The following is a 27,983-nucleotide window of genomic DNA, read 5'->3' on the forward strand; positions in this document are numbered from 1 at the left end:
CTAAAGATTGATTGTGCTCTTACCTGATGATGCTAATGATTTCAAAACATCTCCAACTTCCGTGCTGTAATATTGGACAAGACAGGTTTCCATACCGACCAGCAATTCAAGTTCATTTTCTTCACAAAGATAGTACCTGTTCTGGGATTTTCCTTTAGAAAACTTTTCAAAACAACCATTGCTCACTGGAATTAGCTCTATTCCATCCAAATCTGAGAGACCGACATCTCCATCACTGCAACAATATACCAATAAATCTGCCTTTTCTTTTGGAGACAATTGCTCGTAGACCTTACACGTTTTTAGAACACGTCTTGTTTCACTTGGACTTGTACATCGGGCAACTAAACCCATTTTCAACCATTCATCATACAGGTCTCCATTTTTCTCAAGGGTTATTGTTTTGTTGGTACACAACTCAAACAATTTCATAACAGTGAGCTGCATATTCATAGGTATGTCATCCTTGAATATTGCAACATAAGCATCTTGTAATTTGATCCAATTTCCTTCTCTTAAACATGGCATTTCTGAGTTCAAAATATGTGTTTGGACTAACTCGCAAATACGCTTCCATTGATATCTGACCTTGGATTGCCTCGGAATGTAGTGAAAAAACATTTCTAAATGGTTGATCATATCGCATTTAAGATCGTCCCACCACGAATTCAGGAATGCTTTGTACACTATAGGTAAAACATCCTCAACCATCAAAACATTCCAAGTCATATCTCTTTCTAAGTGTGAATTGCTTACGGTCTGATCATGAGATGGCCACTTCAAATGTTGCCTGTTACTGTCTAATGCAAAACAGCCATGAACATGTACCGGCAATCCGGTGGAACTCTCATGAGTAGAAGGCAGTGGCAGAGAGCAAAATATTTTTCCAGATAGAATGGGTGCATCAAGTCTTGCCGCTATGCCACCATAAGGTCTGTGTTTACAGCGCTGATTCCTTATCATCTGAGATAACATTTCATTCATAGTACCAGCATGGAAATACTGGACAACAAGCCATTTCTGAAATGATTCACGTGATTCTATCTGAACTTTGAACACTAAGATAGTTTTCATTAAAATAGGATGATTTTTGTGAATTGCGTGATCATCTCTTGAGAGTTCTACTTCTAGCTTTCTCAGCTTCTCTTTGTATTGTGTCCTTTCGATCCTAACTTTTTCCAAGCAACTTGCATCCACTGATACAGAGTAGTCGATTTCAAAAGTGTTTCCTGTAACCTTGAATACACGTATTTCTTCAACAGATGTTAAAAACAGAATTTCGACGGCAATTTCTTTTTTGAAACAGTTGAAAAGATTTTCAGCTTTTCCAGGTGTGTAAATATTGTCGGATAAACTTGAGGCAGACTTTCGAAGAGGAAACCAGAAGAAGCTACCATCAAATTTTCCATTTTGAACTGTTTCTTTACTGATATCAAATAGTCCGTATAATGCTTCTAGCCCTCGTGGACCGCATATGTCTTCACTTGTAAATTCTTCTAAAGTGTTGAATGGGCAGAATTCACGTAATGGATCAAGAAAGAGGATCTTCTCACCACTGATTATACATACAGAATCTGAAAAATGTGCATATTGTTATGAAGCTTATGTTGTAAAAAGATACAAATCTTATGCTTTTATGTCTATCTTTTTAGAGTTTATAAAGTCTGTGTACACAAGTCACTTATCTTACTTAAGCAATTGTGGTTTTTTCTTCCTTTTGCATTGATCTTTTTACACCTGCATGAAAACGCTTAGTAGGTTCTTGGTTATGAAAGGTTCAGAATCAACTTGAATTCGAACAATAGTCTACACGTTGTTTGTTTGTGATTCGTAAGAAGAAAATTCTTAAAGACTGTTTCTTTTATACCCACATCGTGGTCCCGTCCTGGTCGCAGGGGGAAGGGGTTATAAGTTTAAGAATTCTTAAATTTGCACCATTGGATTATGCTAGAATTTTTGCAACGATATGATATTTCAGAAATGTCATTAAATAATTTATTATTTCGTTTATGATTTATCATTAGTTGCATTTTAAAAGATATTGACGTTCGTTATCTTGACCTTCCATGTTGTAATTAATATGACAAAGATCTGCATATTCTATCGTTGATTGATTGTATATTGTTTAACGTCCCTCTGTTAACTGAAGGTCGAGTATATACAAAATGATGTCGGTTTCCCATGTACCCTTCCTGTGCTTTACCTGTTATATGAAACACAGATTTGAACCCAATTCCAAATTTTCCAACTTTGAGTGGATTGTCTTGTTTGTTGCTCTTTCTGACCATTGTAATTCCCTCCCAGTCTTCCTCTTCAAATATTGAGTCATTGTAGAAGCACAGAGCAGGGCCCTTAAATAATGAGATATTATTCGTTAAATGATGCTTTATGATATAATTTTAACACTTTGCTAATTTGTCTAGCCATGACTGTGTGTTCTCGTAGATATCACTTAATGTAGTTTGTGTTGTGCAACAATCTATGTTGAAGTTTTTTTTATATCACAAGTGAAGTACATGCATCTATTTTATACATTATGTCATCAGTAATCATAACCAATCATTTTATTTTATCAGAAGATATATTTTTTAACGATTAACTGACAACTCTATTGTATGACAAACGGGATGATTGACGATGGAGAAACTGAAATCATTCCGTTTATCAAAACGTTGAGTTGTTAGTTTGCCGTTAATATCTATTTTCAATACGATATCTAAGTCCGAAGCAGAAGTGGACGACTCTGTGGTGTCTTTTATTTCAAGTTCATAGGGATATATTGAATCGACATATGAATGAAAAGTAGCAGTTGGAGTATAGGTACGATGGCCAAAAGTGGAATGAATGCCAAGTTAAAAATACAGTTGTAATAATAAGCCTTACAAACAAATACAATGCTGTGACAAGCATTGGCAGCTGGAACCAAAACATATTCCTCATGTAACCTATCTAATCTTTGTTTTTATCACTTTTGATTTACTAAACACATAAGGGTAGATGATGCGTAAAGGAGTTATGAAATTGATCATTATTTGTTATATTCACCTTTCATACAACGTTTCCCATGAAGAAATAGAATAAAAAACCTTGTGCGATTTAGCAAGGTTCTTGATAAAGGGACTACGTTTACGAAACACGTAAACATATTTTATGCTTGTCCATCCTCCAAATGTGTTTACATGCTGGTATTTGCTCTACAGGTAGTCATGAAATTCCTGCATTGGCTTTAGAATGAAATCATTCCCCTACATTGCAATTCTTTGCGAGAAATGTCCATCCAAAGCTTCAGTTCGTAAAAGTGGTTGCTGCATTGTAAACTCATTCAGATTCCTCATGTTTAATAATATTATGTATTATGTATGATCGGATACAATTACGCGATGACATAGAAACTGATTTCAAGCGCATTTATAATTCACATAAAACAAATTACAAAATGGATAAAATTGCAACATATATAATCAACAGTAAGTTGATTTTTTCATACCAAATGTCGCTGGTCATTTTTGTTGATACAGAGTTTAAACCATATCCTTCGAACCTGGTTATCCATGTGATTATCAACTACTTTTATGTTCCTTAGTTCTCCTGCGAAGCGACTGAACTTGTCATAAACTACTTTTATGATAAATCAACTCAATTTAAATCATTTTGAAAGTAAAAGTTAATATTACTTTTGAAATCGCTTAATTCATTCTCTCTCTCTCTCTCTCTCTCTCTCTCTCTCTCTCTCTCTCTCTCTTATTTGTAACACGCAATTTAATTGGCTGTGCACACTGAATTTTTTTAGTTTATATTGTATAATGTAACTTGCTATGGGGACACGCCCCCTTGGTAACCCAAGACGGCACTACTTTAAAAAGAAAATTACATCGCAGCATCGTTGCGTTGTAGGCCTTCTATAAAATTGAAAATCAACGGAATAAAATGTGCACAATAAAATACCTATCTTTGACTTTTTTTCGATGTCAAACAAGGCATATATGTAAAAAAAAAAAAATTTTTTTTTTTTTTTTTTTTTTTTTTTTTTTACATGTAAACTACAAAAATATTAACGGTAAAAACTTGGTACACAATCTAATACAACGATATCACTTGCAAAATAATGGTATAACAAGTACTTGCAACATTTGCTGTTTCATGATAAAATACATTTTCACTTGTGGGACTGCTTGATCTGCCTATGAAAGCATAAAATGCGTTATCTCTTACAGAATGTACCAGTTGACGTCACGCCACATTGACTGAAATGTGGATTGCATTCTGTGAATTATTTACATTTTACTGTGTCGGATATTAATTGGCGACAATGCTGTATCCTATGGTAAGTTATAATTTAGTTTAAAGCTTTTATAAAGTCAAACTACCACAAATCATGTAATATTTTCTGGTGCATGACATATTTTGTGTGATATCAGGTTGAGATTTTTTAAAACTTTCCAGTATTTACTGTCAGAGCGACTGCAAACAGCAAAAAGTCGATCTTGCGCTGTGCAGTGAACATTGGGCCTACATATGTAGCCTACACATATCATCTATAATCAAGAATCGTTGAAAATACCATTTTGTGTTTTCAAATTTAATTGATAATGTACATACCCCGTTTACGCATAGAACCAAAATGGCGGTTTGTTCGGTCGACGCTTCACTAGTCTGTTGCTAAGTGAATCCTTGTGCGGTGCAAGTGATTATTTCTATTTCTCAGTGTTTGTATACTTTTTGTATAAATGAAGACTTGTAGAGTGTAGTTTTGTCTTTTTACATTAAATTATAATGAATGAAGCTAATTTTGACAAATGTTACACGATATAATGTAAGTTGATGCAGTTTACACTTCGCAGATTATGAAGCGTAAACTGCACCAAGTTACATTATATCGTATAACAGATCAAAATTCACTTCATTCCTTAATAGGATCAGATAATTTGGACAAAAACAATTGTTCAGAGTCCATTAATAACAATTTATACAATAGGAAATACAAGTAAAAATTTGAAAAATAAACCCGAAAGATTTATTATTTATGACTAAATAATTACTACTGGTATCTTATAATACATATTTATCATATTGCCTCCATACCGACAAGTATTCTCTGTAAGGTTCCTCTAGATGATCTGAATTTGATGAGGGACAAAATCCAATTTTGACCACACGTGCATCCGCATCTTCAGCATTTTGTATTAATTCCTAAAATGAACATAGCATATTGAAATACTATTTTGCATTGTGTGACTAACTGTTGGTCTGTTTTCATTGTTTCGAATATATTTCATCGTACATGTATTTGTCATTTTTAATAAAATGACATTTTCCATCTCTACATTGGTTTTCATTTAATAAGATTTATAGAATTAACTATAAATCCATTTATTTTAGCCAGACTTAAATATATTTTATTTCTGAGGATTTTTTCGGAAACACTATTCCGGAATCCTACCGGAAATAAGTTGGCAAATAGAATAGCATTTCCTTTTATGACGAGGCAATTTCGGGAGAACGGTGAGATAACAGTCGAGACAACATTTTAATTTTAATATGGGGTGAGGTTGATTCAGAATTATGGTTGATGTTTGTTTTACCTGCTGTTAAAACTCTGTCTGCTGCTCCAACTTACCAGAGTCAGAGTAAAAAATGCTACAATTACAACTACCAAGGTTCATGCTTCAGATCACCCTGTGCATATTTGCATGTATGTATCAAGTGTGGGGGTCAACATCCTATCAACAATTGTCAATCAAAAAACATCAGCACACAAGGGGAAGGTTTTAGTAATTTTCGTGGACAGGGAAATTACAGATTTTCAAGGGGTCAGTACCAAAACACAAGAGGAAGAGGGGGGTCTCAATTCAGAGGTCAAAGGGGAACTTTCTAAAGTATGGAAGCTTGGGACCACCCCTATAGATATAAACAATTTAGAATCATTGTTACACAGTTATCCTAAAAAAAATATAGCTTTAGAGCTTTTGCAAGGATTTAGATTTGGATTCAGATTAGGGTACAAAGGGCCAAGAATAGGGAGTGAATCAGATAATCTTACATCAGTCAAAAAACACCCTGAGAAAGCAAAAGAAAAAATAGATAATGAAGTAGAAAAAGGAAGGATAGGGGGACCATATTCAAATAAACCAATATCAAATTTAAAAATATCGCCAATAGGCATTGTACCAAAAAAAGAGGGAATGTGGCGATTAATTACACATCTATCTTTTCCAGAAAATAACGGTGTTAATCACTACATAGATCCCCAAGAATGTACAGTAGCTTATACATCTTTAGATCAGGTTTTAGAAACAGTAGCTAGGTTGGGAACAGGAACATTGCTGGCTAAGATGGATATAAAATCTGCATTTAGACTAATGATAATCCATCCTGGTGATTTTGATTTGCTAGGTTTCAAATTTCAAGGTAAATATTACATTGACAAATGTTTACCAATGGGTTGTGCAATGTCATGTAATCTGTTTGAAAAGTTTTCAACATTTTTACACTGGCAACTACAGAAACAGACAGGTATTGACACGATTTATCATTATCTGGATGATTTCTTATTTATTGGAAGAGTAGGTACTCAAGAATGTTCACATTTAATGGAAGAGTTTCAGAATTTGTGCAGTTTGGTGGGTGTACCGTTAGCAAATGAAAAAACAGTAGGGCCATCTACAAGCATTATATTTTTAGGTTTAGAAATAAATACGGTTGATATGGTTGTAAAAATTCCTCTAGAAAAGGTAAAACAGTTGAAATCTATGCTAAATATGGCCCTTATTAAAAAGTCATTACAGTTACAAGAAGTACAAAGCATAGTTGGAAGCTTAAATTTTTTCAGCAAAGGTGTGCCAAATGCAAGAGCATTCAACAGAAGGTTTTATGATGCTACTTGTGGGGTGACAAAAGCTCATCATCATATCAAAATCACAAATGAGTTTAGGGAAGATGTTAAAACTTGGTTACTTTTTTTAGAACAGTTCAATGGTGTTAGACTCTTGCATGAGAGTGATTGGCTGAGTAACGAAAATATGAAATTGTTTACAGATAGTACAGGCAATCCAGATTTGGGATGTGGGGCATACTGGGAAGGTAGATGGGTTTTCTGGCCTTGGCCAACAAAATGGAATTTAGGTATTTTTAAAGAAATGTCATTTTTGGAGCTGGTGCCCATTGTATTAGCTATTTACATATGGGGCGAAATGCTCTTTAAGAACAAGAGGATCATAATGTACATTGACAACAATGCACTGGTGTCAATTATTAACAAACAAACATCAAAATCAAAAAGAATCATGTTTTTGATAAGAAAGTTGGTCCTTATACTGTTAAAAAACAACATAGTATTCAAGGCAAAACATATAGCAGGTACACAAAATAGTATCGCAGATGCACTGTCACGTAAACAGTTTAAAACATTTCAGGAATTGGCTCCACAAGCAAACAAGATACCAGAAAAAATACCAGTAGAATTTCAGCAGTTGATGTTAGAAATGAAGTAAACAACTTGTTACATCTAGCAACAGCCCCAAATACTCAGGAAACATACAACCAGGGACTAAGATGCTTTGAGGAATTCCAGGATTCCCTAAACCTTAGCAAAATATGGCCCCCTACGTTAGAGCAAATAGTTCTATTTATAGGTTATATGTCAGCAAAACATCTCTCAGTGGCAACAGCTAGAACTTACATTTCAGTTATTTCTTACAAACTAAAAATTCAAAACAATAGGGATGAAACTCAAAGCTTTCTGGTTAAGAAACTCTTAGAAGGATTCAGAAGAAAGGTCAAGAAAAATGATGCCAGACTGCCAATTACATCAAATATATTAAATCAAATACTACAAAGTTTGCACTTGGTTTGTACAAACTACTATGAATGCAAACTGTTTCAAGCCGCCTACACTTTAGCATTTTTTGGTTTCTTTAGAGTTGGAGAAATGACAGTAAAAAACCAAAAAGATCTGGGACATGCAATTGAATATGAAGACATAACAATGTTTACAGAAGAAAATAAAATCCAAATAAAATTAAAGCATTCCAAAGTGGATCAAATAGGGGAAGGAGAAACAATTACTATTCAGAATAGCCAATTTGGGTCTCAAATACAACCAATTAAGATTATTCAAGAATATCTAGCAATACGACCTTCAGTGCAGGGGAAGTTGTTCTGTCATTTTAGTGGACAACCATTAACTAGATACCAATTTACGGCAGTTTTAAATAAAGTTTTGTCGATAATAGGGTTAGAAGGTAAAAAATACAAGTCTCATTCATTTAGAATTGGGGCAGCAACCAGTGCAGCAATGTTTGGTATGTCAGAGGAAGAAATCTGTAAAGCAGGAAGATGGAAATCTAAAGCATACAAAATTTATGTTAGGATGTAATCATAATATAAATGTAGGTGTAACCCTTAAGACTGTCATATGTTTAAGTATATATGAAAATGGTTTCAATTCATATAATTATATAATCTTGTCATGTCTCTATATATACACTTTCAGAACAACAGGTATGGGTAGTGGGCTCATCAATAGTCAAAAGAGCATTTTTAGCAGCTAGAATCAGACCAGATGGAGTTAAATTGGGACTAATGGATAGATTAAATGTGTCTATTTGGTGGCAAGGAAAAGGGGGTATGGGCTGGTATGAAATGTACAACAAGATCAAAACATTGCTGAAAGTTGCTGACCCTCCTGATTACATTATTCTACATTGTGGTGGTAATAATATTGGGTACACACCAATCAAACAGCTTATACAAGATATGAAAGGTACAATTGACAAAATTTGGAAACTTTTACCCAATACAAAGCTTGTATGGTCACAAATATTGCCTAGAAAGAACTGGTATTCATCAGATAGCATAGAAAAAATGAATAATTCTGCAAAAAGAATCAACAGTTCAGTGGCGGCTTATATAGTAAGGAATGGGGGATGTTATATCAAGTATTTGGATATCAAACTTGTAAACACAAATCTTTTTGAGGCAGATGGGGTCCATATATCAAATATAGGCAATGAAATTTTTCTCAACAACATTAGTGCAGGGTTAGAACAATTTATAACGAATGGATGGCAAGTGTATCCAAAGTTATACTAGAATTTGGACGGGGTATTTTGTGGCAAGGTCTTGGCTCCAGGAACTAGCCGCTTCCCCCCCTTGGTGGCGGTGGCTTCAATGGTTAATATTGTAACCATTTCCGCCATGTGGAAGAATGCGCGTCTGGTTCCTGTGATTGGACATTGAATGATTTGATTGGACAATATTGTATGTATTGAATTATTTGGTGACAATTTGGTCACATATATATATGATACACTTTGATTGCCGCTCACCGGAATCATAGTCATATGGTTTTTTGTTTAATTGAAAATTGACATTTTAATGATTGATGTTTGGGGGTGATTGCAAATCGTCTCATTGCCGTCAACCGGAATGAGAAGATCTGCGAAATTTGTTGCTTGATTTTATGATATAACATTAGGCAATGATGTGTTTTTGGCCTGTACCATTTGGGTGTCAATACACAGGTGTAATTTACATGGTAAAATTTTAATGTAAAACTTTAAAATTTTACTCATTGCCTAGTTGCCAAGACCAACAACAGGGACTGACACTAACGGCTGTCCGATTGTCCGGGACAACTTAAAACGGTGGTCGGACAACTAAGTTCTGTAGTTTACCTGTCCGATGGGACAACCAAAAATAAATGAAGGGTATCCGTGAAATTTTAATAAATTCTACGTGAAAAGAGTCCTTAAAGTTTTTGAAGTACATCTCGTCGATAGAAATCATCTGATAATCAATATGGCGTTTTTCTGGTTTTCCCTGATCTAAATTTAGATTGTTCATTAATATCGACCAATCAGCTTCACGGTGTATTTTAATCGCGCCAATCAGATGTCTCTATTGTCGCGTGATTCTTGGAAGTGAACAAACAGATATAGAACACTTTTTCCGAAGTTAAAATTCAATAATTTTTACGAAAAACATGTCCAAAATGAAAAATTATCAATAGGTTATCAAATAATAATTTATTAAAAAGAATTTAAGGGGAATATTCTCTGATTATTTGATCCATTATAGTCTTAAATAAAACATATTACGACGTAAGAACTTCTGTCTGTAACTAAGTGTTCTGCCTGCAAACATTAAGGTAAAAATGTATATACATAGATTGCTGTCTGAGTGACAGGAGTTTTGAAACCATTCAATACATTATTATTAATTAATGATTTCACATGGAGATCACAAGAAAACCAGGGTAACACTATTAATAAAAAAAACACTCATGAGAATGCAATGCATATACATTACAGTTTTTTGTTGGTCAGTTTCGGACAAGTACATTTTCCATTCGGACAACCTAAATTTCATGTTAACTTGTCCGAAGGGACAGGTTGGTATTAAAATTAGTGTCAGTCCCTGAACAACAGCCACAATGGGGAGGGGGGTGTTGTTATAAAATACAATAAGTGCAAAAAATAAACTTGTATATAGGTAAACATAATGTTATGTCTTTATTTCCATCCCAGGACAAGGTCAGCTTACAAGTACAATGTACACTACAAACTGCTATCATTTTGAAGTTTTGCAAGGCTGGTCTATAATAATAAGATTTATAGAATTAACTATAAATCCATTTATTTTAGCCAGACTTAAATATATTTTATTTCTGAGGATTTTTTCGGAAACACTATTCCGGAATCCTACCGGAAATAAGTTGGCAAATAGAATAGCATTTCCTTTTATGACGAGGCAATTTCGGGAGAACGGTGAGATAACAGTCGAGACAACATTTTAATTTCCCTTCCCACCCATCCCAAAAAGTTGTAAGAATATGTACTGCGGAAAATGTTTTCAATTTTTCAGGTGAGCTCGATTCTTGGATATAGTTCTGGTTATGGGAAAAGAAACAAATACAATGGAGTGTGTTTGAAAAGACTGTCTTGGCAACTTGGGGCCAGATAAAGTACATTTTTGATTACGGAACACAAGAAGAATGCGCGTCTGGTTCCTGTGATTGGACATTGAATGATTTGATTGGACAATATTGTATGTATTGAATTATTTGGTGACAATTTGGTCACATATATATATGATACACTTTGATTGCCGCTCACCGGAATCATAGTCATATGGTTTTTTGTTTAATTGAAAATTGACATTTTAATGATTGATGTTTGGGGGTGATTGCAAATCGTCTCATTGCCGTCAACCGGAATGAGAAGATCTGCGAAATTTGTTGCTTGATTTTATGATATAACATTAGGCAATGATGTGTTTTTGGCCTGTACCATTTGGGTGTCAATACACAGGTGTAATTTACATGGTAAAATTTTAATGTAAAACTTTAAAATTTTACTCATTGCCTAGTTGCCAAGACCAACAACAGCCACAATGGGGAGGGGGGTGTTGTTATAAAATACAATAAGTGCAAAAAATAAACTTGTATATAGGTAAACATAATGTTATGTCTTTATTTCCATCCCAGGACAAGGTCAGCTTACAAGTACAATGTACACTACAAACTGCTATCATTTTGAAGTTTTGCAAGGCTGGTCTATAATAATTGATACTTACTCAGCAAAAACAGAGCTGTGGTGAGTTTGTGCAGTATAGAGTATCAATTTGCCAGTAGCACTTGAAATCATTGTTGTCAATTAATATGTATGAAATGTCATAAATGACTGCATTGCATATCCATCACAATTTTTTTTCACATTGTGTACGTAAATAGAAATTACCACCCGTCCAGTTTATTAATGCATTCCACCTTGAACCCTGTTTCAATTGTTCAATCTTTGTTAAGGTCATACGCGACGTATGTTTCTGCCTACGTTTTCATCTCCTTGATATGAAAAGTTCTTTGATGACTTCCACAATATGTTTAAACCCTATCTTACGGTAATATTACTAGACTTGATATTTAGGCATGCGTCGCTCAGTAGTTAGATCTCCTACCCAGTAATAAAAGACTCACGGATCCAAAGATTTTCTCCCCTTCTTAGCTACAATAACTTTGAAATTTCCACATAAATAATCTTCTTTAATATGACTTTGAATTTGTACTACTCAGCTAGGAGAAGTTAAAATATTCAATTTTTAGACATTTAATCACGTACCATTTTGGTTTCACCCTAATACCAAAACCCCTACCACTGGGAGCATGAAATACAATTTTGGTAAAAGGCCATACCTGCTCACTCTTAACATCTGTTTAGTTTCAATTTAGTAGCAATAGCATTAAAGAATGTTTTTTAAAACATGTTTTACACATAAATACTAAACACTCTATATACTAAATTTCGCCTTGCCGTGGAGTCAGAAGTTCTACCCCGGGGATCATGAAATTTACACATTTGGTGGATGGTTTCCTCCTCTACATCACAATACATTTAGATTTTCGTACAGATGTATGGTTAAAGATTGGTCAATTTTGGGTAGTTTTGCCCAGCCCCTAAGGCCCCAGGTGTGCAGAAATCCTGAAATTTACAATGTATGTCTCCCTTGTCCAAAAGATGCTTCATACCAAATTTAAAAAGAATTTGAATGGTAGTTATCAAAAAGTTAAAACTGTTCAATTGTTAATGCACGACGGACGACACCAGACGCAGACCAATTGCAACAAGCCACCTGAGTAATAAATTTTTCTTTAACAACATAGATAGGAAATGTTTCAAAAGTATAACAAATGTGTACAATGACATTAAATCTAAAGTGTCATGTAATGGTTGAAAATTATTTTCATGCAATGTTGGAGTCACTTTTTCTTTTTGCTGACGAACAAGTGACCAATCTCGTAACTCCTATAAGCAATACAAAATAGATAGCTAGGGAAACACGGACTCCTGGACACACCAGAGGTGGGATCAGGTGCCTAGGAAGAGTAAGCATCCCCTCTCGATCGGTCACACCCGCCGTGAGCCCTATATCTTGATCAGGTAAACGGAGTTATCCGTAGTCAAAATCAGTGGGCCAACAGTCGGTATGAAACACGTCAGACAGCATTTGACCCAATGATAGGTTGTATTGACGAACTAGATCGTTATAACGACCATAGAATTTGCAAAATGCTTACTTCAATCGATACTGTTGAAACCCCTGTACCATCAACTTGTTTGTCAGTAGCTTGCCTCTATTTAAAAACTGACCATACACAGAAGAAGCTCTAGCGTGTCGAATCAGTTGAAAGATATATAATGGTGTAGAGGAATGTATGCACATTACATGTAATCATGTTAAAGGTCTTTCTAAATTATGTGACAAATTAGAAAATGACTTCGATGTTTATCTAAGATTATCAGTTTTACTGTATGCAGATGACGCAATATTATTGTCAGAAACACTAATAGGTTTTCAGAATCAATTGAATGTATATCATAAATATCATAAAACATGGCACTTAAAGGTTATTTTTGGTAAATATACTTCCACTACCAACACTGTTTTAGATAAAGCATTAAAGTCTTAAAATAGTTCATAGTTTCAAATATTTGGGTATCACGTGTAGTACATGTAAAGGTTGTTCACAGAACCTAAGTATCAAAGAATTATTAGGCAAAGCCAATTGAGCTATGTACGGTGTCATTGGAAAATGCAGAAAACATTGCTTGTAAATTTGATGTGTCTGATAAAGTTGTGAAACCCATGTTTTGATATGGATAAGAAGTATGGGGTTTTAATCAATTACCTTTGTTAGAGAGACTTCATATAAAAGTTTGTAAACAAATATTGAATCTGAAACCTTCTAAACCTAATTACATGGTATATCATGAACTAAGAAGATAGCCTATTGCAAATAATGTAAAAGTACGCGTGATTTCTTTTTGGGCCAAATTACAAAATTCAGAGGGGACTAAGATTTATTTAAAACTTTATTATATAATGAAAGATTACAACAGTTCTTGGTTAAATTACACAAAACTATATAACTTATCAGGGTCCAGTTCCACAAAAGTCAGTAAAGTTTAAGTGACAGTTAACCTCAGTTATCGCTATATAGATGTAACAATTAATAGCAAGTTAACCGTCAGTTAAAGTTAGCTAACCTACATGGAACTAAATCCTGTAGTTACGTACCTGGGTATCCCTTGATAAGTTTATTGTTCATCTAATTGCTCGATTTATTGTTCATTGTCTAGGTAGTTAATGGTTCTGGTATTTCTGTGATACGTATAAGCACAAAGCCTTTACTTTGATAAGTATACAGTTGTACCTAGCTGCCTTTTTATTATCTTATCATTAAGGTTCGGGTACATCCTTGATGCGTAGTTAGTTATCCAAGTTTTACCTTGATACGTGATTTGTTGCCTTGATGATGTGTTCATTTTGGTGTTATAATAATTTTGCCAGGTATCACCCGTATAAGGTGTACTTGATCAAGCATTACTGTGATACATGTAAGTGATTTGGACATCACTTTGGTGAGTACTACGTTGTGTGGTGTTCACGGTGTTACCTTGTTTGGACATCACTTTGGTGAGTACTACGTTGTGTGATGTTCACAGTGTTACCTTGTTTGGACATCACTTTGGTGAGTACTACGTTGTGTGGTGTTCACGGTGTTACCTTGTTTCGACATCACTTTTGTGAGTAATACGTTATGTGGTGTTCACGGTATTACCTTGATAATTTGTTCATTATCCGGATACTCAGTCAGTATACTTTGTAGCTCCTCCAGCAATGTGGTCCTTTTGAACTGCTTATACTTCAACTTCGAAGTTCTTGCTGAAACTTTAAAAATTCCACATCAATATGCATGCTGATCAACTGGGCACATGCTTTCGTTATGTTTTTAATTTTTGGTTGATGTAAATGTGAAGATAACGAACATAAATCCTTTAAAAACTACAAAATTGAGAATAGGACAAACATGGACTTATGAGAATAAAGAATGCTAAACATTTTACAGTTGACTCTTGGAAACTGGAAGTTCATGGGCCATAATCGATCGAGAGTTGGAGTTTTTGAATCTGGAAACCAGCTGGTTTAAACTTTTACACTAACCAGATTCAACGCCTAAAGGCGATAAAAAAGTTAATTCGTTTTCTCCTGCAGGTAGGGCCTAATAATGGATTTCAATCTAAAACTTTATTTCATCAATCACGGTATCTGTTAGCTTAAGATCTGAAGCTGTCTGGCAATATCTGGGGGCAGACCAGGGAGCTACAGATCCACGCGATTTACTGCAGAGGTTTTGATGCACACCGTTGAGGTCTTATATACATGTAACCGCAGTCTTGCATCACAGTCTCAAAATTTGAATATCAAAAATTTCTGAGATATTTCCCACTACACATTTGCACTAATGCACTTTCGAATATTTAGCTTGCCGATTTCAGTTGAGGTTAGAGCGGCCGCCCAGCATGCGAAAGGCCGGGGTTCGAATCCTGGCTGCAAGAGACCTAAGTCGTTAAAACAGGTAGTAACAGTTCCATCGCCAAATGCTCGGCATCAGGTGTGAATGTCACGGGTCCTCGGATATGACCTTAAAAACGGATGTCCCGTGTCACAGTAGGTGTGGCACGTTAAAGAACCCTCACTGCTCAATGACCGTATGCGCCGAGTAAAGGCTAAATGTGAAGCCCTTCACTGGTCTTGGTGACGTCTCCATATGAGTGAAAAATTCTCGAGTGAGACGTTAAACAAGATACAATCAATCAACCGACTTTAATTTTCCCCCTGTGTGTCCTTAGGCCTGCATAATACAGGGGAAAACCATATTTGAAACAGTGTATGAGCTGAATTTTATCTGATGAAACGGTATAACGAAAGTGGATTACGTAAGTCTACATATTTGATAGGGGTACATGCTAAGATGTGCATATTTTGTCGAATTCCAATACTGTAGAGAATTTGCTTGTGGGTGTTGTCCTCCATAGACTGAGCATCAGTGTGGAAACGTATAGGTGTTGAAAGAACAGGAGCCTCTGTTGAAGGCATATCAGATACCTGTTGGGTTTGAAATTTTGTTGGAAACTTTGTTAACCTTTGGCCCCTGTTCTCCGCCCTGGGTGTAAGGTCCCTGTGTACTTTGTGGTTTTTATCTGTAATTGTCACGAAAGGGAAAATGTTCCCATTGCTGACCGTATCCCTAATTACCTAAGTTGACGGCTCAGACTGTAGGGCTGATATATACATGACCCATAATTCAGAGTCTACACTAATGGTATATGGATTCTTACAGGGTCAAATATGCTTAATTCGGTATTTCGTTGACTGACCTGAACCAGTTCACCAAACAGCGTATAGGCCCCATGAAATTGGTCTGTTGATGTTATACGATTTTAACCTGACTGATACATAATAGAACTCATTTTTGAGTCGTGACCAGCAAAATTAATAACATTGTTACCTGCTGAGCCCATCCTGCTTGAGCCAGGCTGCGCTTCCCATGAAGCTCCGATACCCTCAGAAATTGGTTCGGGTGGAAAACTGGTGACCACAGGGAGTTCATCATTTTCAACTATAGGGGTCTGATTTTGACCCACATCTTTTCTTTTTGTTGACCCCTCTTGCTCACCTCCGTCTTGAGTTCTAACACCTGTGACAGACGTTTTTCGGCTCTTAGCTCCATGTCGCTTCTTGGGCGGCATGGCGTCGATGCTGATGGGTTTATATTTCAAATATCGTCTGCTTTGAGAAAGTATAAATATGACCAGACAATACTGGATATGATCAGTAAAAGTACAGACTTGATTAATACATATGGTTACCAAAACGTTTGGAGTTGAACAAGATCACAGGAGTTGTCGTACCTGCCCTTGGATTCAAAACATTTATCTAAATAATGATAAGTGAATTACTGTTACTGTAACGATAAGTCTGTTACTTGTAGTTTATCAATAGTTGTTAACTTTTCTCACTTGAAGTACTGGTTACATGTACTAGTATCTAGCTTTCCTCACATAAAGTAATCTGCTACTAGTAGATAGCTTTTCTCACATAAAGTAATCTGCTACTAGTAGCTAGCTTTCTCACATAAAGTAATCTGCTACTAGTAGCTAGCTTTCCTCACATAAAGTAATCTGCTACTAGTAGTTAGCGTTCTCATTGGAAGTAGCTGGCTACTGCATGTAGTTACTAAATTCTCTCAATAAAAGTAGCTGGTACAAGTTCCTTGTACAAAATCTAACCTTTCCAGCTTCAAGTAGCTACCTACTAGTAGCCAAGTTTTCTTTTGTTAAGTAGTACTGGTATATGTAGCTAACTTTACCAATCTAACTTGAAGGACATAAGCGGCTGTATTAAGATACCTTTGATATTCACCTTAATCTGCTATTCCTCTTCGCTTCCTTATCATCTTGTGTACTCTATCTCCGCAGTATGTGTATCTGAAATATATCTAACCACTGCACTCATTGTAAGGTGACCAAATTTGATTTCTTGGTAGTTAAGGCCAAAGTAACGGAGTGGACCATGACAGGTAAACTAAAAGAGGCCCATGAGCCACATATATCACCTGAGTCATCTTCGACCTGCCATAGTCCAGTTGTGATTTTTAAAAGATTTTTTTTATCAATCTTTATTCCCTTGAAAAGTTTTGAGCCTATATTGTGGCACCAACCTAGCCCTAAACAGGATCACAACATAATGAACAGGAATTCACATAACACAGATATGTCTGAACACCAGTATGACTCAAATGGTCTTGCTGTTGTGGATAAGACCAAGGTCATAGATCATGGTATGATATGAAAGACCTTGCAATAAGAAATATATAATTTATATAAAAGACATTAAAAATTCTACCTTATATAATTCAGGTGATATTGAATAGGTCAGATTTTTGTTTACTAAATGTATGTCAAACTCCCAGGTCAAGGTCACAAGGTTAAACGCCAAAGTATAACAATGTTTTGCTATATACAAAATATGAAAGTCCTACCTTAAACATTTCAGGAAATATTGAATAGGTCAGTGTTTTTTAAAAGTAGGTCATGGTAAAAAGAAAACAAACAAAATTGAATCACAAGGTCTTGCGATAAAAAATATGAAAGCTCTTTATAAAATTGTTCCGGACATACTTACTAGTTTTTATTTTCTTCAGAGTAGGTCAAACTCCTAGTTTAAGGTCACAAGGTCAAAGTACATGATATGAAATGAAAGGTATTGCCAAGATATGAAGGATCTACCTTAAACAGACCAGAGCAAATTGAATAGGTCAGATGTTTATCAAAAGTAGGTCGAACTTTCCGGTCAAGGTCACAAGATTACACATCATTGTATCACATGAAAGGTCTTGCCGAATAAAATGCATTTTGAAAAATATGAAAATCCTATCCTAAATAGTTCAAGATCTAGAAATATTTCCTATATGTATATCAGCATATGAAACTTAATCCCTTAATGTGACCCAATCCCATCTTCGGGGACTATGCTTTGAACAGCTTTGAATCTACCCTTTGTCATGAAGCTTTCATGTCAATTTCCACTCGTCCGACCTAGTAATTCTTGAAAAACTTTGATCCTTTATTGTGGCCTCATCCTACCCCTGGGAGAGCATAATTTACACAACCAATTGCAATATGTCACCTGAGTTTACTGGTAATGGTGACATCTCCATATGAGTGAAAGATTTTCGAGAGGGACGTTAAACAGTAATCAATTAATCATCGATTTTTTTCTAGGTAATGTCGTTATTAATCTTAAAAAAGGATTTTTGTATCGTCTACCCCTAAAGTAGTTCATATGGTGTACCAATCAAGCTGAAATGCTAAATGAACTTGGTATTCCTCCGAAAGGAAAGAACAAGAGCCACGAATACCCAAATATGGCCCTGTAATTTTTAGTAAAATAAAGTATCTTCATTCCAAAATGTCATCATGGTATGGAATAGCTTAGACCTTCTTTATGAATCCAGTGTGTTTTTTGGGGTTTTTTTGCGAAAATTCACGCATAAAGAAATTATAACATGCAGAACCCATAACAGTTGTGTTATTTTTGTAAAAGTTGATAATATCCAACAATATGCACGAAAACTTTTTATAACACCCAGGTCTCGATCCAATAAATATTAATAAATTGTAAAGTAGTATATTACATACTGCATAGAAGTTAAGAGTTGGGTTTGTTTGTTGTTTTTTTTTTTTTTTTTTTTTTTTTTTTTTGGGATCGAGGTCTGGGGGATAAGTGAATTTTTACTTTTATGTTCTGCAAATAACCGGAATTTCACATTCCATGCACGAAATCCGAATACTTTTCCAAACTACAGGTTTAATACAAATCATAATATTTAAATATTATAGTTGGGGATTGTTCCATTGTCTTTTTACGAAACCAGTAATTATTCAAAGTTAATAAAATATGATTATTTCAAACAATGTTATTGAAATAAAACCGGATCCGCGCCATCGTCGGAATCAGGCTACGTTCATCAATCGATTTTGCCCCCAAAATTTCAAATAGATTATATGCTCAATTTATGAACTTGAATATATATGTAACCATGTTAGGGATAGTTACAAAAACCTTGCACTAGTTAACAGTTTTAGTTATTTGATCAAACAATTACGAAGCTAACTCCTCCAATCCACTCCATATACAATCGAGATCCACCCATCGTTTGCGCCGCGCCTTTACTTCCACACAATTTCTTTATACGTTATCAGTTATCACACTATACATATTTTAATTATCTGAAGGCCGTTGAATTCAATAAACATCTGGCTCACATGTTTCATCTCCGTGCATTCAGTCTTCTTGGCACTGATGAGCATGTTGAAATCACTGTCGCAGTACATAAAAAGACTTGAAGGGCCGAGGGGTGCCCAACTCGATAGGCTACTTAGATGCGAAGATATATTGGCCTATCCCGTACTGTTTAATGATTTCTAAAGTTATCGTACAATATATGGGTAACAGACAAAAATTAGGCGTCCACATAACAATACAAAGGATAGACTGTAGGCTACAACATTCTCTACCCAGAGTTCCGTGCGCTCCTCGCACTACACCTCTGTCAACGGCTTTTTACAGAAATCTTGTAAAAGTTTCTTTGATCCAACATTTATGTTTTGGACTAAATATTTAGTCGTATTATGATATGTTTTTGGTGCAATCAAATTGATGCTTACTGTAAATTGATTAAAATCGCCGTTTTCTGATCATAAATTTGGAACTACTTCGTAATATGCGTATGAATGTAGGACATAAACGTGGTGGATATTTAAATGTAAACATGGAATCAAAAGTAAGAAAGGCTGTAAAACTACGATAAAACTTGTAAAATAAGAGACAAACAGCTAAATATGCACTTATTAAATTGTCAGTTGGCTATGAAAAGAGCCCGATGTATCACCTGTTGCCTGAACTTTTTAAGGGAAAGGAAACCGAGAATGATTGTTTATATCATGTGATTATATTGTCATGTGATTCAAAGCGTTGACAAAGGTGTATGTGAAGCTCGTGAGAGAATGTAGGCTACATTAAGTCTCTGAGCTATCTACAACATCCGTTCGGTTGTTTACATGTCAACCGATTTGGACATACGTCATCGGGTACCGTTATATTTCGACACACAGCTATTCCGGTCCATTGCATATTTCATCCAAGGATTCAATATATAGAAATATATACAAATATGAATACGAAAAATATATCTAGCAATATGGATCTTGTTTTGCTTTTAAATGAAATTCATTGACAAACAGAATTACATTTGATCTAATTCGCAAAAATACAAGGCAGTTAATAAAAAGGGATAATGATAACGAATAATTCGAAAATGAAAAAAAAAATAATGTAAAAAGAATGTTAACGAAAATAGTGTATATTTCATTGTTTCAATTACATTTATCATTGAAAATTCAGTCTCAACAGCAAATATTTAAAACCACAAATCTTATAACAAAATAAAAAAGACAAATGGAAAAAAGAAGAAGATATCATTAATACTGAATGAACTCGTTCCTGAAGTAAAAGTTGATATATTTATTTTTTAAATATATATTATCCAACATAATTAAGTAAAATATTACTAAGCATTATACAAGGAAGAACTGAACATATTATTAAACCACATTGTCCTACTTTGAATTTAGTTTGACTATTTGTAACATGGAGGAAGTAAACCTCTGATAACGGAAAAAGGTTTCCCTGATGCATTTTGTGTAAGATAAGAACTAAACCTAATGACAGGAAGAAATGTGAAAGTGTTCAAATAAGCAAAGAGCTAGGTACGTTTGTTATCATAATTAGGCCCTGTAAAATACTTCAAAAATGATATATTTTTGATATATTTGAAATTGATGATCCCTAGTATTTATATATACAAACATATCGGCGGATCTAGGTTTCTGGTAATGTTGAGTACTATTCAAACCTATCCGGAATCCGGGAAATGGACGATTTTCTTCACTTTTTCTACCATTGGCCACAAAAGGCAGTAAACTAGAGATATATTATCTTTAAAAGAAGTAATTGTGCATGTTTCGTTCTGGCCGTTGGCTGTGGCCAATTTCATTTTTTTATTTTTATATCTAATCAGGCGTCTGATTTTGACGTTTGTGCACAGGCGGATCGCCATGTAGCGCATAGCAACGAATTGTACATACATGTACAGTGATATAAGAAAATTAATCACAACTTAATGTACTTGTCATTGTTTTAGCGACCACAATGATCTAATAATTAGTCTAAAAAATATCAGTTTATGAGCAAATCCAGTTCGGGTCATTGAAATGCAAACAGCAACCGGACCGAATAAAATGCAGTACTAGGACGGCTATGCTGCACAGTTGTACACCAAATCTTGTCTTAATCTCTATAAATGTGTACAAATGAAATGTTCCTGTCGCTTATAAAATCATAAATATGCAATAATAATGCCAATATAAAGGTAAATTGGTTAATCCAACAGTTTAATACACATCATCTAAAAATAGTATTGAACCTTGTTTACATTGACAACGTACAGTACGGACCAAAAAAGCTTTTCCAAGCAAAACAGTTTTAAAAACGTCATAGTGAAAAATGTGACGTAATTTTTGCATACTTTTAAAGAAAGACGTCATGATTATACCAATCACAAGTTTTTTTTTACTGTTTTAGCGACGTTTAGGCCTTACAACTATTTAAAAAAAAAAAAAAATTATGCATGATTACTGGAAATTACCGTCACAATCAAGAGTTATAAATCTACTTGAAATATTATAAATATATACTTGATGAGTACATAGATCTATACAGGCACGTAACATCGTAATTTCTTTTTTTTCAAACAATTATAAAATTCTAAAGAAAAAGTGGGGGGGGGGGGGTAAAAATATATTATTTTAAATTAATGGATCATAGATCTACTGCCATTTGCCAATAAGGTTGGTAAAATGTACTATTATCATAAATAATCGGTGAGCTACTTTATTTGTTACAACAGATTAGTAATTTGTTATAACAAATAAGTAATTTGAAATATCAAATTAGTAATTTGTTATAACAAATTATCAATCTGTTGTAAAAAAAAAAAAAAAAAAATTATTAATTTGTTATGACAAACTAAAAAAAAGATACTGCTGCGGCCCTAATATGCTTCGTAGGAAATCACTTCACGCCTGAAAGCACACATATGCCCATGTTAGGTGATTGACAGCTAGGCTGGTGTTAAAGACCCAGAAAATAAGCACCGCCTTCAAATTTACTTGGTCTGTGAACCCATGTAAATCAGGAGAAATTAAGCTTCAGATTGGATGCTAGAATAAATGGAGATTTCGTTACTAGTCTTTGTGTATACCTTATGTATCTAATTTGGTGATCAAGGCGTCAGTGCAATCTTTTGATGCGTACCGCGTAAACCTGCTGGATATAGGGAAATGATTTTGGCTTTTTCATGTAGAGATAGTCACACAATAATAGTAGTAAATTTTGCATACAATTAATACATACATTATAATAGAATATAGTAGGTTATGCTTAGGAATGGGTACGATTGATAATAATCATCATATTTTGTTGAATATAAAAAGCCAGGAAAACGTCAGATATTTCGGACTACATGGAGGTCTACTTGTTGACAGAGAAAATTTACGCAAACATCCATTTATTTTCTTTTTGATTTACATTTATTGTCAGGTGCAATAACATTATATGGTACAATTTTTTTCTCTTCCTTTCATTTTCCTTCTCTATTTAAAAGACGTAAAAATGTATTTTGACAATGTCCCTAACAAAAATATGTCACGTGATTCGGTAATGGAGAAAATGATTCGGTAAAGGGGACAACGCAAACTTCCACCAGAGTTCGTTTGCTCACATCTATTCGTAGGTGACGTAATGAGGCCTCGACGGGGAGTTTGGGGACAACGTTGTTCATAAACAAATAACGAGAAATTTTATTTGACAAATTATTAATATGAAATGATATGTGTAATAGTTTAAGTGATAAGTGGTACATTGTACCATTAATTATGTTGCATACTAGATTCAACTCGAACTCGGGTACAACCTATATAGGCGCAGAACTTTGAAGTGATTCGTTATAAATTTAAGCGACCTCTATGTACCTAGATCTACTCACATCTAACTATTGTCGAGTCGCGTTACTGCAAAAAAGCATTTTTATAAGGATGACCTTAAAAATTTATAGATCATGCATTAGTTAATCAAAGCGAAGTCTCTGGAGTTTGAAATCTCTTATTTTGCATTAGGCTGGCCTATTCCGACAAAAAATCCCAAAATCATATAAAATAATTGAGAATGTATATGACTTTTTCGATGGTGAAATCATGCTTCATACATTAGATAAAATTTTATGTAATGTACCACGTACAATTAGTGTTATGATAGACTACATACATACGTACAGGAGTATACTGAAGTTGATAGGCTAGATGAATTTAAACCTTCCGTAAGGTGCACACTACGCAGTGACTAAGGATATAAAATAGTGTTACTAATATTCTAAACTCTCTCACTTTTACTTTACCTTGAAATCGTCCACTGCCTATCCCATTTTCTGTCAACTGTTGTCCCTCTTTTCGGTGTCGCTATCTTATATAAATAAATCAGATGACAGTCATGCGCACGTGCTACACTTCCTTTTCCCAGAAGCTAAAGCGAAACAAAGTAGGCCTATGATCACTCGACCCTTATAGTTCACACTTTAGCACTAAAATACATAGGTGCCCTTTCTGCTAGGAACGACTCATATCATACCTACTACAAGCATATCATGCATTGGCCTATATGCATAGTTAAAATAAGGGTAAGGTTTGCAACAACAGGGAGATAACTCTTGATATACCTCAGTGCACTTCGCGCTTTATGACGTCATAATGAAAAAACGCGTCATGTCGTAGTTGAATCGAGGGAAAATGTCATAACATTTACTTGTTATAGAACTAGGGCCTACTACCGCTGTCAAGTGTCAAGCGGCGTATGTGTAACCCTCTATGACAAAATAATAATAATGTTTCTCAAATGATCATTTATAAATTATTTTCTTTGATATTATAAAAGTCTACAATTTTTTATATATACATATGTAGTATGCGCTACGGTTAATTTCCATTAAAATTTTGTTGTGACCATGTAATCTCTGCGAATCTTACTAAGGAAAGTAGAACAGTGCGACATTTAACTCTGGACACAACAAAAGTCTGGAGTTTCGCCAACCCTTTTATTAAGGATACAAATAAACCCTTTACAAAAAAAGATGGGATTTTATGTCCACAAGACATGCACCAACATTTACACTTGTAACTATTGTAGTTTTTAAGATATTTCACCTGAAATCAAAAAATCCCATGGGATTTTGGAGGGATTTTTAATCCCACTTGGGGGATTTTCACTCCCACCAAAAATCTCATGGGAGAAAAAATATAATTTCTCCCATAGGATTTTAACTCCCATTTTTAAATTCAAAATGGGATACAATGTCCCATAGGAGGAAATGTCCCATAATGAACATGAAATGGCAGTGAATATCCTATTTGAGCATGAATGGGAATAAATATCCCAAATAAAACACAGGATGGGGACTTTTATCCCATGAATATAGTAATAAAGCAGAAAATTGTATCTTAAAGAGTGTTGTTTGTCATGATTCTTAAGAATGTACTTGCAAGCTAAGGAATGACATTAACTTTATATCTAGTAATTACACTCCTAAATTATGTAGACCTATGTACATGTGTTAATGGATAAATGTCTAAACAACATGAGAAATTAAATTATATTAGAGCTCTGCATTACTAAACTCTTTCCCATGCAATTTTAATTGTATACATATAACCCTATCACAAAAACATTAGAATAAAATTGAACGGTATTAAATTATGCAGTTAGAACACTAACTTATTTACATGCAGCTGTTCACATTCACTATTTACAACCCTTTACAGGTCGTCAGGTGTGAATATTCACAGGAACCGGTATTTTTGTCTGTAATAATAATAGTAGGCCCTATGGTACCATCCCCAATGAAAAAAATAACCCCAAAGGAATGGCACCATTTCTTACTCAAAACTTCGCTTCAAAATAATTCGAAAATTCTGCTTTTATCGTCCCCACCCCAATTGTCATTCTGATTCAGTAATCCCAGTGCTTTTATTAGGGGTGTGTGGTATATACCCCTACTCTTATCATTATGTATAGGCTAAATTACCGGTTCCTCTGATATGTTGTGGAATTTGGAATAGCCTAGCTTACAGTTACAATTTGTTTACAATATATTAAAATTAGTGTTAATTAAGTGCTTACGGTGAAATCTGCTACTGCTAGATGATGCTAAGTTGTTTCGTGAATCAGACATCTCCAACAAGATTCTCGAAGATTTAACAACACAAGAATCATTTTACAAAATGCATGCTTCGGTCCATCATTCTCCCTCTGACAATCACATTCATTCTGAAGTCAAAGTACTTTCTCCTATACCTTAAGCGTCAAAAAGACTTTGACAGGTAAATACGAATAAACGGTTAACAGACATCTCGACCCTAAGAAAGTTCAGTCCTGGATGTTCTAGTCCAAAAAGAAGTATGACCCAATCTTATGCATTGATTTATTAAATTTCCGGTTGAGCAACACCCAAATCCTCTAGAGACATTGTTTACAGTTATATGACATTACCTAAATGTGTGACACAATATTAATCCACCCCTGCTCAAAGGGGCATAAGCACCGAGCATAGACCTAAATGTTGCAGCCCTTCACTGGCAATGGTGACGTCTCCATACAAGTGAAAAATTCTCAAGCAGGACGTTTACGTTTTTGTTTTGTTTTTTTTAATTTTGTTTTCATTTTTTTAAATGTTAAACATGAAAAGTATAACTGAATCTGTGTTCACAGCCAAAATTTTAACCTTCTGGATGCAGGAATAAAATTTTAGCCTTCATTCTGTGTCATGTAAACAAAGACTGGAGTCTTTTTATGTTTACATTTAAGGTGGCTCACTACACCGGGAAATAGTTTCTCAAATCAGTACAAATTGATTTAATATTTTAAAAAAGATCTGATGATATACAATAAGTGTGTATGCCAAAAACAGCAAAAAATGCAAATTTGGATAAAAACATGATTTTCAAAAATATTATTTCAACACATGAACAAAAGACTGGTGGATTTGAGCTCAAGATCTGTAGTTCACCAGCCCAATGCTCTCTCTCTCTCTCTCTCTCTCTCTCTCTCTCTCTCTCTCTCTCTCTCTTGCCCAATGCTTTATTAATTAACCACTTAGCTATGGTGTTATAGACGAATAAATCGATCAATACAAATACTTTCCCAAAACATTTAAATCGTCATCTTGTAACATAGTGTCATAAAGCTTTAGTGTAGTGAGTACCTTAACAAACCAGTGAAATGTTTAATTTTGTAATTGAATTTTCAATGCATCTTTACTTTTGCACATGCAATTTTACAAAGATTATTCAATAAAGGGTAAAAAAAAAAACAACACTTAAAATACTTGTTTTTGATCCACTGTAGATTTTAGGAAAATATTAGATACCTGGGTCAGAGAAATCTAGACATCATTTAATGATAATGAAGTATTGTAAAAAAAAAAAAATTCAAGACTCTCCAATATGTTTGCAACTAGGAGAAATGGTCACAAGCTATTTTACACCCGCATCCCTCTTGGATCGAACCACTATAACTTTTAGGATAACAATAAATCCTCTCCCAACAATGTGCACATCTGCAAATGGCAATGAAGCATTGTACAAAGTTTCAAGTTTATCAGATAATCCATACAGGAGGAGAAGCATTTTAATGCACAATTTAAGACTTTGTGACAGACAGACTTACAGATATGGACAGAAAGTACAAAAACCATATAATTATATGAAAAGATTTTGCATGTAAAAAGTACATGAAGTGCACAATTATGATTTAAATGTAATTATCATTTTTATTAGGAATTTAGATGTCTCCTCTTTTTGCAAACAATTACACATCTATATATGAAGATGACATATATAGTGAGCATATAAAACACTCCTACCAAAAATGTAAACAAATATGTGCAATGCGAGTTTGAAAAATATGTATGTCTTAAAAAGTGATTGACTAGATATCAGGAAGCAAGCAAGCTCTCTCCATGTTACTGTGCTACAACTAACTGAAATTCACTACATTATCCAAAATCCACCCAAAAAGAACCAAAACCTACCAACACTAAATACCAATATATATCCATGTGAGGTCAAGGTTTCAGGAGTGAAACAATGTGGTTTTTTTAACTTTAAATCATTATGTTTTACTTTTGTAGGATATTCATAATGTTGAAATTGATTTAAAGCAATCAATTTTCAATTGGAGAAACAAGGTACATGTATGCACATAAATGTACCACCCTGAATCTCATATCATACCTTATTATAGCTGGCAAAATTATGAAATGAAATTTAATGTCACCACAGAATTTATAATTTCCATTTCTTTCTCTCAATTCACATGGAGACCTCCTTTTTTAGAGTCTTATTTTCTTTTACTTGAATGTTCTAAATTGAAACCTAAGGAATAATAATCTTGGAAGAAAAATCTACATGAAAATA

General features: G+C 34.4%; 1 protein-coding gene across 5 annotated transcripts in view; it reads right to left on the reverse strand.

Annotated features, from left to right (window-relative positions):
* The window catches only part of LOC130051647 (sacsin-like), a 43,713-nt gene extending 16,083 nt beyond the window's left edge, over positions 1-27,630 (reverse strand). Inside the window, exons 1-9 of one of the 5 annotated variants that reach the window (XM_056153908.1) lie at positions 25,690-27,630; positions 23,915-24,039; positions 22,724-22,788; positions 17,250-17,327; positions 16,349-16,629; positions 14,618-14,727; positions 5,083-5,190; positions 2,204-2,351; positions 24-1,574 (exon numbers count right to left, since the gene is read on the reverse strand). In XM_056153908.1, the coding sequence (XP_056009883.1) occupies positions 24-1,574; positions 2,204-2,351; positions 5,083-5,190; positions 14,618-14,727; positions 16,349-16,589 (2,158 nt within the window). In that variant the 5' untranslated portion in view covers positions 16,590-16,629; positions 17,250-17,327; positions 22,724-22,788; positions 23,915-24,039; positions 25,690-27,630. Of the gene's footprint in view, positions 1-23; positions 1,575-2,203; positions 2,352-5,082; positions 5,191-14,617; positions 14,728-16,348; positions 17,124-17,249; positions 17,532-22,723; positions 22,789-23,914; positions 24,040-25,689 lie in introns of those variants that run through there. The other 4 variants (XM_056153906.1, XM_056153907.1, XM_056153909.1 and 1 more) reach the window with 4 other exon arrangements.
* Between the last annotated feature and the right edge of the window lie 353 nt (positions 27,631-27,983).

This window comes from Ostrea edulis, chromosome 2 (genome assembly GCF_947568905.1).
Source record: "Ostrea edulis chromosome 2, xbOstEdul1.1, whole genome shotgun sequence".
NCBI classification, from domain to species: Eukaryota; Metazoa; Mollusca; class Bivalvia; order Ostreida; family Ostreidae; genus Ostrea; species Ostrea edulis.